Raw genomic sequence first — 13,977 nt, 5'->3', positions numbered from 1 at the left:
GGCATGTTCATGCACTCAGCTGAGCATCACCACCTTAATGCTCTAGGCACAAGCGTTTCTGAAGATATGTTAGAACTGACTCTATCCATGCACAACCAAGATCCGCCGGATGGCATTCAATTTTCAAGGGAAACTGGGATTGAAGTAGCTGACAAGTTCAAGAGATCATCTCAAACTTCTGTTCTAAAATTGGGAACTCATAATATAATATCAACGGGGATTAAATGTTATATGACACCGACACTTGATGAACAGAATTCAGTTTTTGTAGTACCAATGTATATCGCAAATTATATTGCTTTTGAACATCCAAAATAATCTCATTTCATACAAATGAAACCATTTTCACAAGGAAAAAATTATAGTTCATTTACTATAGAGATTACACAGAAAAAATCAACATAAAAAAAAATAGCAACCCTGATGGTGTGAGGATCCGCTCAACGCAATGGGCCAGTAACCTTCCCACTTTACAATGAACTGAGCGAATCTCCTGCATGGTCTATAAACATATAAAAACATTCGTGGACTGCTGCTCACTTCCTTGTGATTCTGGTTTTTACACCACCTGAAACATGCATATAAAGAGATGTGAACAGAAGGCTTCACGAGCACAGGCAACTGATTTAACCAGATTACACTGTGATAGTGGTATAACTATATGGCAGATGTAATAGATGGAGCAGTCATCTTATAAAATCACAAACAGTTTTGAGATTATAGAAGCTCGGACCTTCAACTTCCTCAAACTCAATTACTTTTACCAATTCAGCATCCGCATTGTACTCAAAGCTGCAAAGGTAAAAACAAATTTCAAAAGTGACTCAGTTTGCAAGGAATGGGAAAAGAACTAATTGGTAGCCTTCCTAACACTGGTCTTTAAGCAATATCATCTTTGCAGTTATTTTATGACTTGCGTACACAATAAGACCAAAGCACTATCATCCACAGTATCATTAGTTGTTCTCTTCCTCTAAATAAGTCAGGATACCTTGCTTCAGAAATCAATGGCGTATGCATATAATAACTATCCTTCAATAAAGTACCTATTAGGATCATCAAAGAAAGCAAAGGAAAAGAAAAACATTGAATGCTAATGCAAGAACAGTGAAAGATATCAGTTCAATCATTTTACCTATTGGAAAAAGCCACCTCAAGTTCATAGTCAGAAGCGCTCTTGGTAGCTTCAACTAACACAGTAACTATTTCAGTCTTTCGAGTACTGGCCATAAGAAGATCATACTCTGTTGGAATAATAATTGCAAAGAAATTATCACTCAATTCACTCAAACATATCTTTTCTACAGCTGCCAGAGCTATCCGTCGTTTAAGAGCATTAATCTCGGGGTCAATAATGTAAATGGCAAAGTCAGTTATTAACAATATGCGTTGTTTCATCTTCCCTGAACCTGTGAATTTCAAAACTTTATCGGCAAAGAGGACCTGCTTGTCACCTGCAAAAATAAAAAAAGAAGCAAGTTTAAAGATATATTAAGCAAGGAAGAGTATTTAAACTTATATCAAATTAACAAGCTAACTCTTCCCAGAACTCTAAGATGATCTATGTAAGCCACCATTCGCGTCTCAGATCATGAATGAAATTCTCCCATATTTAGTCTAAGTGGGCCAGGAGGTGCTTCATGGAGGGGGGGGGGGTTAAAGGACATTTCTCCATGTCAAATCATGAGCATGTTCCTTTTATTCCAGAATCAATGTGTACTACTTTGTGTTAGTTTCAGGGGGTTGAAGGACTTAAGTTCATCAGAAATGCTAACATCATGCCTGTTTCAGGTCAGTAGACTGATCAGGCGCAGCCGCCTTAGCTGCCTATTCCTCTCCACCCTATTCAAACATAAACGAATTGTATTTTGGTACTGTCTCTAACCAATGGTATATTCTAACATAAAGGAAAACACAAATGCACACCACAATTACGACTATTTTTCTAATTTTTTCTATTATAAAAATATACAACGAAATATAAAGATTTCCATGAAAAAATGTTTATATAAAAATCTCTTGGAAAAGGAGAGTTTCAATAAACCCCAAAACTTGCATGTTTTCACGTTTTATGCTGCAGGGAACAATTTTAACAATGAAAAAGTTAAGAACGTTCTTCAATCTAAGAATTTCCAGCATTCGGATAACATTCTTTCAAAGTTAACAAGACAATCCTGTTTCAACAAAATTTGTCACTATTTTGACACTTACAGACTACTTGCCTGCTTCTTCTTCTTCTTCTTCTTTTTTTTTTTTTCTAAAGCAAAACTACGACCTGGTGTAGTGTAGAAATTCAGCAATAATTTCAATTGAATTATTTCTCAGGCACCAATTCCTAGTGTAGAAACCAAATAATAATATTCAACATGGTTAATTTCTAAACTATACATATTTTGCGTTCTCTAACCACACAGAATCAGCAAGAGAAACAGAAAAACCAAAGCAAATTCAAATAAAAAAAATTAAATTAAAAAAAATATATAAAATAATCACAAACCCACATGCCATTTACAAAGCAAGACCTCTAAAACCACTTTAAACAAACTAATAACAAAAGATAATCAATACCCAGAAATCAATTATCAATAATAATAAAAAAAATGCCCGGAAAAATTAAGAGAATTTGAAAAAGGCTGACTGACCTTGCTTCTGCAAAATCTTCATCAAATAAGAGTGAGAAGCAACATCAAGATAATCCCCTTTAATATCTCTATGACGAGATGCTTTTCTTCGAACTTTAACACCCATGAATGGTTCTTGATCGTCACTCACATTGTTCTCTGTTGTTATTAATCGCGGTACTCCGTTGTTATTACTATTGTCTCCTTCTTCTCGATCGACACGTTCTTCTACGTTGTCGTATTTGGGGAGCTGTAAATCAGGGACTTGAACTCGCCGGTTGTATCGGTTCATATTGTGATCGGTGAGTTTTTGGGGATGGTGAGTGACGGTGGTGGCTAAGTTGGTCCGGGTTGATTGGTGGGCAGCATGTGCTTTTGGCCTTAATTTCACGCTAGCCAATGTCAATTATTGGTTGGGTTGGGTATTTTATTAGGTCTTCTTAAGAATAATAATAATAATAATAATAATAATAATAATAAATAAGAGAGAATAAATAAATAAAAGGCCTTTTACATTTTAACTATTTTTTTAAAATAAAATATTTAGATGCACCCGGAGATACAGTATAGAGTTGCGGATGCAGCAATAAAAACGATTAACAATTCTTAATATTACATCATTGTTTAAAATAAAAACTATATATATATATATATAATAATAATAGCATTTCTAATTATAGTTATTAAACTTTTCCCCCCTCATGAATTGTCTTGAAAAAAATTAAAAATCAAAATATAATTTTAATCAAATTTTTAATTAAAAAATATAAAATATTTACTCAATAAAACTCAATTAATCCGTAAAGTTTTAAATAGTCTAAATACTCTAAACTTTATTAAGGTATTATTATTTTTAATTTTTTAAAATACTATTATTTTAATGAAAACAAATAACCCAAGTTAACTTTATGATTTTTGAGTTGATCCATTTACCTAATTTTTTTTTAAAATTAATTCTTAACCATGTAAAAATATAAAAATAAATTTAAAATAAAATAAAATTTAAATTTAAATTTAATTTATAATAATCACTAATCATTATTATATAGATGATAACCTTTAAAATTTGACTGGTTTTATTTTAGTCAATTTATAATTTGATAAATATTTTATTTCATGTTGAAAAAAATAATTTATTTTTTGTTTTTAAAAATTATTAAAAAAATTAATTTTACAAAAATTAATGAGAAATAAAATCGAGTTCTTCATGTTATTTTATCATATTTCACATAAAAATAAATATTCTAATAAAAAAGTGTTTTATTTATGTATAACATATTAATTGAAAATCTATCTATCTATCTATTTCCATTCATGTGGAAATTGAGTAATTCAATTTTCATTTGGAAAAAGAAAATTGCATTTTCCAAATATAAAATGATTACAAACTCGTTACTCTTCGTTGTTTTTTAAGGAAATAAATGCCAGATGATGTCATATTACTGTCAACCAGTCATCAACTCATTAACGAGTTGATGAGTTGATAACCTGAGTCGAGCCAGCCGCGAAAGAGCTGGTCCAGCTACGCATCTAGTGTGTGCCCCGTTGAAGCCGCCCTCGCCAAAGACCAAAGCTAACGACACGGCACGGGCAAGAATATTCAACTTCATCCAGAGAAAACGCTTAACGACGCCGTAATGTGACAGGGAATTTCTATCCGCTGATTTTTCGCCCCTATCCATGCATTTTCAAACAGTAACAAATAACATTCGCCACCACCACCAAATATTTGAAATAAAAAGAAATTAAAATCTAAATGTAATTTAATTGATTAAGTTTTGAGTTTATTCAATTTAAATAATTATAAATCTTAAAATTATTAAAAATTTACATGATTGTTAATTTTAAGACCTTAAAAATTAATTAAAATATACTAAGTTAACTAGAGCATTCATGAATTATATATATAAAAAAAAAATTATAATGGAATCCTTTACCTATCATATATTATTTAAATAAGTTCTCAAAATTTCGTACCATTTTACAGTTTAATTTATTTTCAGTATAAGTAAACTTTGATGGAAGGCTAGCTCATCCAAAGTTTGTTATTACTTTTTTCTTAGAACTTTGGATTGTTGTTAAGTTTTTCTAAACCAAATGTGATTAAAAACTAATCATCAATTTAGAGCACCGACGTAGACCAAAAAAAGAAGAAAAAAGCAAAGATTATATATATATTACTTTCGGCGAAAAAATACTAAAAGTAGAAGGCTTGCAAGGTAACGGACAAAAAACGCGAAGCATAGAATGAGTGTTTGCTTCTATTTTTCTTTTAAATGTTTTTAAAAATATTTTTAATTTTAAAAAATACATATTTAATATTTTTTATATTTTTAATGTATATTTAAAAATATTTTTTTATTTTAATATATTTTCAAACTAAAAAATTATTTTAAAAACTATTTTTGTGTTAATCCCAAACAAATATGAGTAAAGACTTGTTTGATATTATATTTCTTAAAAAATTAAATTTTTTATTTTAAATTATTTTTTTTATAATTTTTAAATCATTTTAATATAATAATATTAAAAATATTTTTTTAAAATAAAAAAAATATTATTTTAATATAAAATATATTTTTTTGAAAAAGCAATACCGCCTCTCACCACCATCCCATTTACAAAATGGAAAGAAACAGAACCATCCAATCACAAATGTCGACACCTTATTGTTAATTAATTTAATAAAAAAGACGGTCCACCAATTTATAATAATATAAAGTCCTCACTTTACAGATTCCCTAATTTCACTCTTTCATTTCTCTTTTTTCTTCTCCCCACCCTCCATTCCTCTCCCTCTATCTCATCAAACAAATCTCGTAAAAAATTGAAGCCGTTAATTGAAAGAAGGAGAGGAGAGATCCGGTACGTCTCTCTCGAATTGTGTTCTGGTTTGAGACGATTGATCTGGAGAGAGAGAGAGTTGTCGATGTCGATGTTGATGTTTTTTTTTTTTTTTTTTTTTTTTTGCAGGTTAAGTAGAAGATAAGATGGCATCGAAACGGATCTTGAAGGAATTGAAAGATTTACAGAAGGATCCTCCTACTTCATGCAGTGCCGGTATTATGACTTTTTTGTGTTTTCAATGTTTTTCCGATTTGTCAAGACTTCATTTTTAATAGTTTTTTTTAAGTGTTTCGGTTGATCTGTGCCGGTATTATCTTTTTCGTTTTTTTGGTTGGAATTGATAATGATTTCGTTGATAATATAAGGATGCATGCAGTTGAATAGTACTGGCGATGATTAACTCTGATCGATAATTTTCTATGTTAAAATTAAAATTCGATATTTTTAAGGGAAAACGTAAAACAATATTATTATTTTTTTGTTAATTTTTAAAAATTATAGTTGAAAAACTTGTATATTCTGATCACAGGGTGTATTATTTTAGGGTATTTTTTTTTAAGAAATTATTGTTATCCTGGCTATTCTTAATAATGGTAGGGGGTATCTATGCTGAATTAAAAGTTATTTTTTTCATGATTATTTTATTTAATGTTGTTTACTTGATGTGCTTGCTTTAATTATGGGAATGTTGCAGGTCCCGTTGCTGAAGACATGTTCCATTGGCAAGCAACAATTATGGGTCCTCCGGATAGTCCTTATGCTGGCGGTGTTTTCCTAGTTACTATTCATTTTCCTCCAGATTATCCATTTAAGCCTCCCAAGGTAAGTTTTTACTCTATACAAGCTTAACTTTTATTGTTCTGAATTATTTGAAAGTTTTGTCGAATGCTAATAATATGCAGGTTTGGGTGAAGTAAGAAGTATCAAACAGATTTTTGAAAAATTCTATCTATATGTATTTCTCTTGAATGCTTTGTATGTGTATATAATTACCTATATTGTCTGCGTAAGTATTGCAAGTTGCAAGCTGATTTTGCAGATTTTCCCAGGTCATGACTTTTGCTAACCCTGGGTATGTACATACACTAGTTAACCTAAAGGAGGAATCTTTATGTATATGCCCTGATGATGGAATAAGTTCTTTACTTGACAACATAATAAAGTGGATGCATATTTAATATACATGAAACTTCTGGTGCTTGTAAACTTGCATTTTCCATGCCCTTTTCTTATTTCTTATTGTCAAAGAATCATGCTTGTAGTTCCCACTGTCACCAAGGCCTCCTTCTGGCAGAGGCCTTAGGTTTGAGCCTCTCTTTTGTAACAAAGAAAAAGGTGTCATGGAGCATCTCCATGTTTCCTCCCATTCTTTTTTTCCCCTCGCCTCTTGCCCAATTCACAATAAGAATGAAGGGAGATTAGTATGGATGTTGAATTTATTCTCATCAGAAGTTGATTTATTTCAACATGAAGGCGTCTCATCTGTGAATATGTGCAATAGGTCGAGCTTTTATTAGTCTTATGCTGTTTCCAAATCAGCAGAATTGGAAGAAATATAGTGGGCTATATGAAGTATAAAGTAAAAGCATGCAAACCTGATTTCACAACATAAGCATGAGGCTGTTTGATAGGATTCAATGCTATGCCAGGTCCTTATACAATATGAGCTAAGATGTGAAGATATGTTAAATGATGCAGCTCTTGCATCTAAGGCTTGTGTATCAAACATCAACTTTTGGTAAGGATTTTAGAATAAGAATATGCTTTATTTCTTAATTGCACAAGAAGAAATTATAGCATTAATGAGGGTATGTTGCTAAAGCTCAAATCAGCTAAAGATGAAATAAATGGTATTGCATGAAGGGCTGAAGATATAAACTGCCCTGATTGAATGGTTCTGCCTCTGCTTGCCCTCTTGCCATGCACAATATAGGAATTTTTTAGTCAATTTGTTTGTTTGGTGAATTAACCACGGTAATTTATGACATTTCATTCGTTGGTATTTGCCGAGTAGTTTTAGTTGTTTTCTTTTTTTGAATGCCTCATTGTATTCTTGGTGTGTTGCTTCTGCATCTCATCATGTACTATTTATGGCACTCCTGCACATTCGGCCGAGAATTCAATCTCAAAAGCAGTTCTCTTTTTATGCGTGTGATTTCATTATGTGTATGTATCTTGCAGGTAGCATTCCGAACAAAGGTATTCCACCCAAATATAAATAGCAATGGCAGCATTTGCCTGGACATTTTGAAGGAGCAATGGAGCCCGGCTCTAACCATATCCAAGGTTCTTATTCTATAGTCATCAAATCATTTATCTTGGAGTTGACAAAAAAAAATGCTGTTGATTACTTAAATGGATTTGTGATAGTCCGACATCTTTTTTGTGTTGGGAAGGGACTAAGTGTTTCATTTTCTTATAACCAGTCTCGATGTGTTGATGAACCGAATCGTTCATTGCAACATATAGAGCTAATTTAGATCTCAGCAGCCCTCCTTTTCTTTTCCCTGATTTCTGAGAATTCACCTTTCTGCAGAAAAGATACTTGGGACTCTAAAACTGTGTTATTAGTTGATAACATATTGTTTATTCATCAGCCATCTGCAGCTCTCTTTTCTCCCTTTGAAATGGGCTATTTTTAATTCGCTGTCGTAGCGCAGGCTGACTTTTGAATTGCTAGTTATCATTGGTGATCAAGTAAACAAGTTCTGTTTCCATTTGTAGGTATTGCTCTCCATCTGCTCTTTGTTGACAGACCCTAACCCCGACGATCCATTGGTGCCCGAGATTGCTCATATGTACAAGACCGACAGGAACAAGTATGAGACGACTGCAAGAAGCTGGACCCAGAAGTATGCTATGGGCTAAGGGCTAAATGACCTGTGGTGTGTGCAATGGAGGGCCCTTTTTCTTCTTTTCTTTCTCCTAAAGTTCTATTTATCGATGTTTGTTGGTCAATCTAAACGGGTGAAACTGGCCCATGCAGGTATGTTTCTTTCCATTGTTGTATGGATTAATTGACCCTCGATGAAATGTCTCTAATTCAGTATGTCACCATGTAACTTCTAAATCTTATTGGGTTCTCCTGTTTGTATGAGCAATTCCTTTCTTCACGTGTATTTTCTAGAAAAGGAAGTGTTTTCTGTTCAATTTAGTTTTATTTAAAATAAAATAAAATTATTATGACTCATGGTCAAGTCATTTACTCACACCTGGAAATAACCTTCAATTTTTAACCAAAATGTTGTCGAGTGAATTTTGTTTTAATCAAAAGTTAAATTTAATACATCAATCTTGACTACACTACATCAGAAAAATGTGTTAAGTCGATTTTTGATAAATATACTTCTTAACTCACTCTCTGCACAAGTTTTGATAAATGATATTCTAATTGCGATTCTGATTTCAAATTATTTGCAACAAGAAGTTGGTGAGGGTCTTAATCTTTGGTTTCAGAACTGAAGTCAAATTAATAGTTTTGTAAGCACAAGCATCCTATTCCAGGAAAACAAAATAACTGTGGCTCAACAACAAATTGACTAGTATTAATGGTATATGGGGAAGGGGTGTTTGTTTGTTTTTTAAAGTGTTTTTTTTTTTTAGAGATATATTAAAATGAAATAATACTAAAACAATTAATTTAAAATAAAGAAAATGATTTTATTTTTTTTGAAACACAATTAAAAGGACCAGTTTCAGACCTGAGACATGACCACAGATGTCGATGTAATGCCTTGATCTCCTACAAAGAAAACTTCCTTAGCAACCCGCCATTAAATATGAGGGAATTCAATGAAGACCAGAATGTGTGCAATTTACAAATCTTGAAGCAAAAATGGTGAAAATTCTATCTCGTTAGTGATTGAGGGGGAGAGAGCGGAAGCAGAGACAATGGCTAGAGATGAAGAGCAACTCTATCCTTCCTTTCCTCATGTCCACTGCTTTCTTTTACCGCTACTTCACACTAATCTAACGAGTTGAACAGTGCTCGCCGGTGCATCAACGTTCATATTCTTTACCGGAGCGACTAACTAGCAATTTAACTTTTTCATCCGTGACATTCTGGCTCCTTGAATGATTCTCTATTTTAACTTTGTGAACTGTGCTCTCGCTTCATATAGCAAGCACTATAGCACTCTGTTGATGGGGAGGTGAAGCACTGGAAAACGAAGTGCGAAAAAAGGAAAAGAGTGGAGGAGGCGAAACAAAAACACAAGCAATCAATCAAAGAAAGGAAGGCACATATCCAAAATCCAAAACCCAATTTGCATTAAGAAAGTGGTCTTTTTTCTCTTCTCTAAGTATGGATTCCTGTTGTTGATTTTCATTGTAAGCGTTGGTTACTTGAAGAAGCTAACCAACAATTTGATAAAATGATCAAGAGAGATTTGGTTTGGCGGAATACAATGATATCTATGTTCGTGGGATGTGGTTTGCATGAGGCAATCGAGTTGTCTAGAAAGATGGAAAGTGTGGGTTTTTAACTAAATTCACCTACTTTTGTTGCACTGTTCTTGGCAAGTGAGGGGTTATTCACATCTTTTTTTTATTTTATTTTTTCTTCGATAAAAACCGGGGAAAATCCTGGATCAACCAGGTCGTGGGTAGACTAGCAGGCCGGTCCAGTCCAGGTTTTGCAGCGAGCTGCATAGCATTGGTGCCCCCAGCCCATCAACAGATGCCTGGAGTGTTCTAGAAGCAGTCATTTTAAATGCATTTGGGCTGGCTCTCATCTGGACCTCCGTCATCATCGTGGTCTGGTCCTGGGGTTGGTACTGTGACTCCCTCAGCTAAAGCTTCCTTCTTTTCTTGCCATGGATGCTTGGGTTCAAATCTAATGCAGGGATATGAAAGAAAATCATTGACATTGCATATGTTTGACAATGGACCAGCCATTTGGGCAGTCTACAAGAAGATCCCAGAACAAAATCAGGCAGGCCAGTTGCTGGACAATACAGCCGAAGGGACCAGCCATTTGCCATTTATGAATAAAAACCGATGAACCCACCAGAGCAGGCAGCTCTTGAATTTGATGTTTGAAACGTTTCATGATCAAGCAAGGTTATAAATGGTTACTATCTCCATTTGGTTTACTTCTTGGTCCTCGTCGGGCAGCCTTGATGATCTTACTTTTGAAGCATATGTGTTTCTTATTACAACATTTCTCTTCCCCGTCGGTATGTGTTTTGTTCATTTGGATGTAAAGCCGTTTGTGTTTTGTTCTGATAGCAAATTCAAAAATATTTAGTTAATTAATATATATAATTTTATATAGATATTACTGAAAATTCTATTTGAGACCTTTATTTAAAAAAAAAGCTATAATTTATAGGTTTTTTAAATCTATTTTTTCAAATCATAACACAAAAGTTATCATAATACTAAAACACACATTCCTCTTTCCACTCTATTTGTTTTTTTGGCTGAGTAGTATCGTTTCTGTTTTGCTTATAAATTCACAAATATTTAATTAATCAATACACACTATAATTTTATATAGATCTCATTAAAAACTATTTTGAAACCTTTATTATTAAAAAAAGAAGAAGAAGCTGTAATTTATATATTTTTTAAAATTTATTTTTTCAAATCATAAAATCATAACCAGCGAAGTTATCACAATATCAAACTTATTTTATTTTGATTTTGTATAATAAACAATTAAGTAATTAGTAATTTCTTATGATAATTACTGTCAATCAAGTGAATCTTAGCTTGCATAATTCAAGAAAATCTTCAGTACTGTAATGTTCTTTCTACCATATCCTAAAAAAAGGGTACGATCTTTCACGATATGGTATGATATGATATAATATAAGGTAATGTAATGGATGTGTGGAATACTTTTTCCATTTCACCAAACAGTACACGCCTCTAGAAAAATTGTAATTTTTTCTAGTCAAAGACAAACTTACCGACAGCATTAATGACATTTTTTTGGCTATTAAACCCTGTCTAAGGGCACTTAACCTCACACCCTTGTGGCTCACCCAACTCCTTAGGGTCCTACAAGCTTTCTTAAATCTGTGCAGCTAACGTTGAATTTGTTTATATATAATTAAAGAACCACTCCTTTCCCTCTTAAATTTAACAATAATTTTTCTTCTTTCTCAAATTTTTATTTGAGATCGAATTTATTTTATATTTATTTTAGCATTCATAACTCTTTCCATGCAATTGTAAAACTCTAAACATCAACTTCCAATTAGAAAAACTGGCGTGTAGATTAGATCATTGCTTCTTTCACATAACATATAATTAACAAAGCTTAATCACTCAGAGAAACAGTAATTAAACTCAACCCAATTCAATAGGATGGCTTCAAAAACCAAAAAATCAGAGCTTGATCTTCTTAACTGTATTTTTAATTTTAATTAAAAATAATATTAACTAAATCATACCTACTAGTTGAGTATATAGTCAAATCCGATCTCTGGTTAATATTAAAAAAAAAAAATAAAAAAAAAAACTATTAATTTAGATTGATCTGATAACAACAAATTAACTCAATAATTTAGTGATCCGAAATATTCAAACCCTAAATTAATTAATTTTGACAACTATACTTAAACTTTAACAAAGTCAGTATTTTTTTTTTTTTTTAGAACAAACGCCTACGTGATCTCGAGTAAACTACATCGAGTTACAAGTGAGCTTAGATCCTCTGAGACATTAATGCAGATAATTTTCAAAGAGTGTATATTTATGATTCTTGTCATTGCATTAATAACTGGATGATATCGGAAGCCAAGGGCAAGTTCTTGCTTCTAATTAATTACAATGGAATTGCAAGTTGGGTGTTTCTTCGCTGGACAAGCACATCAGCACCAAAGATTTTCATATTTTTTGAAATATTGGGAGTATATAATTAATGAATAATGGATGATTAGCTGTTTTCTTTAAACAAATTCAATATTAACTCACTAAATCATGTATTCAATTGTTTTTATTTTAAGCCCACTTCAAGTTCCCTGGTTACGAGCTTGAATATCATGCCTTGAGTTATTGGTATATGCCATGGAATCTTATAAAAAAAAAAAGAAATAAAATAATATAAAAAATAAATTAACTACACATATCCCTTACAAAAATTAAATTAATTTTATCATCTAATAAGCAGTACAGTGATAAAAATTTGAGATCAAAAAGTTTTTTTCTCTTGTGATCTTAAATTCGATCCTTATGATTATTAATATAATAACCATTAAAACTTACATGGTTGTTAACTTCAGGGCTTATAAAATTTTTTAAGATGCATACAAACTAATCCGGATACTTATATTAATAAAAAAATTAATTTAATTTAATACCATATCAACTCTATTAACGTACCCATGTCAGCTAGAAGTTATGGTTTTATCAGGAAGTCCAAAAAGCTATGAGCTGAAAAAACCATGCTTGGGAATTCAAAAACCAATTAATAACTATCACATCTTCTTGTTCCCCATAAAGACCAGCCCCTCCAACTTTATGGTTTTCTTTTTTTCAAAAAAATCTTAATTAATTAACACTAGCTAGTTAAATTCCGTAGGATATGGTGACCCATGTCGTTTATTATATGTTTGCATGCCTTCAAATTATAATACGTGTCAAATCTCTAGGCTTTACCCGAGTGGAAAAATCTAAGTCTGAGGTCCAACTCTAGCTAGCCATGAGAGGATTATAATAATTCCTGCTCATAGGTCGTGCCCACGAGTGGGAGAGAGCATGGTCCCTGAAATCTGGCTTCATTTAATATATATTTATTTTTAACCAAATCTGAGTTCAAGGGACAAGAAGAATAGAAAACTAAAAGAGGTATCTGAGCTTCCATGCACTTGAGGGATTTTTCTCTAGTGAAGACAAGGCACAAAGCTGAAAATCACAAGCTAACATCCCACTAAAAATGTTCTTGGACGCGGGAATATATATTAGTTTACATGGCAGCTTGTGAACTCAATTAATTCTCTGGCTAGCTGCTTATAATCCTTAATTTAGATGCTAATTGGGGTTAATTTAGGTGAGCAATCAGTCACTAATTATTGTTTAAAGGTTTTCAGAATGTTCATTTAACAGAACTTTATGGCTTATAATTATACAATGCTAGCTAATTATTAGATTAAGCTGCTATTTTGTAGTTGTTTTTTATTTGAAAATATATTAAAATGATGTTATTTTTAAAAAAATTATTTTTGATATCAGTATATCAACATGATCAGAAAACACCAATTAAATATTAATTTAAAATAAATAAAAAAAATTTTAAATTTTTTTAAAAAATATTTTTAAAATATAAAATCAAATAGATTTAATAATATAGTATCGTGAGAGGCTCTAAAGCAAGCCATCCATCACATTTTCACATGGATCCAATTAAGATCTTCAGGTCTCATTTAAAGATGGGATTAGGCGGTAATTAATCTGTTAGTATAATTGTGGTTGATCTGGAATTAGTTCATTGTTTAGGAACGTGAGTGGGTGTAGTAGAAAAGGCAATGCATAATTCATATTAAAGAAATTACATTGTTTT

General features: G+C 32.0%; 2 protein-coding genes across 2 annotated transcripts; one reads left to right on the top strand and one right to left on the bottom strand.

Annotated features, from left to right (window-relative positions):
• Nucleotides 1-244: 244 nt before the first annotated feature.
• LOC118044396 (uncharacterized) lies at nt 245-3,039 on the bottom strand. Its single transcript, XM_035052675.2, has 4 exons — nt 2,643-3,039; nt 1,136-1,454; nt 734-792; nt 245-568 (listed from the first exon to the last, which is right to left on the bottom strand). The coding sequence occupies exons 1-4, from the start codon at nt 2,911-2,913 to the stop codon at nt 537-539; spliced, it is 681 nt and encodes a 226-aa protein (XP_034908566.1). The 5' UTR covers nt 2,914-3,039; the 3' UTR covers nt 245-536.
• Nucleotides 3,040-5,329: 2,290 nt separating this feature from the next.
• Nucleotides 5,330-8,581, top strand: LOC118044397 (ubiquitin-conjugating enzyme E2 10). Its single transcript, XM_035052676.2, has 5 exons — nt 5,330-5,486; nt 5,595-5,681; nt 6,163-6,290; nt 7,650-7,754; nt 8,193-8,581. The coding sequence occupies exons 2-5, from the start codon at nt 5,612-5,614 to the stop codon at nt 8,334-8,336; spliced, it is 447 nt and encodes a 148-aa protein (XP_034908567.1). The 5' UTR covers nt 5,330-5,486; nt 5,595-5,611; the 3' UTR covers nt 8,337-8,581.
• Nucleotides 8,582-13,977: the final 5,396 nt, after the last annotated feature.

Source organism: Populus alba, chromosome 12, assembly GCF_005239225.2.
Source record: "Populus alba chromosome 12, ASM523922v2, whole genome shotgun sequence".
Taxonomy (NCBI): domain Eukaryota; kingdom Viridiplantae; phylum Streptophyta; class Magnoliopsida; order Malpighiales; family Salicaceae; genus Populus; species Populus alba.
Note: the sequence above shows the minus strand (reverse complement) of the source record. Positions and strands in the feature narration are given on the sequence as shown.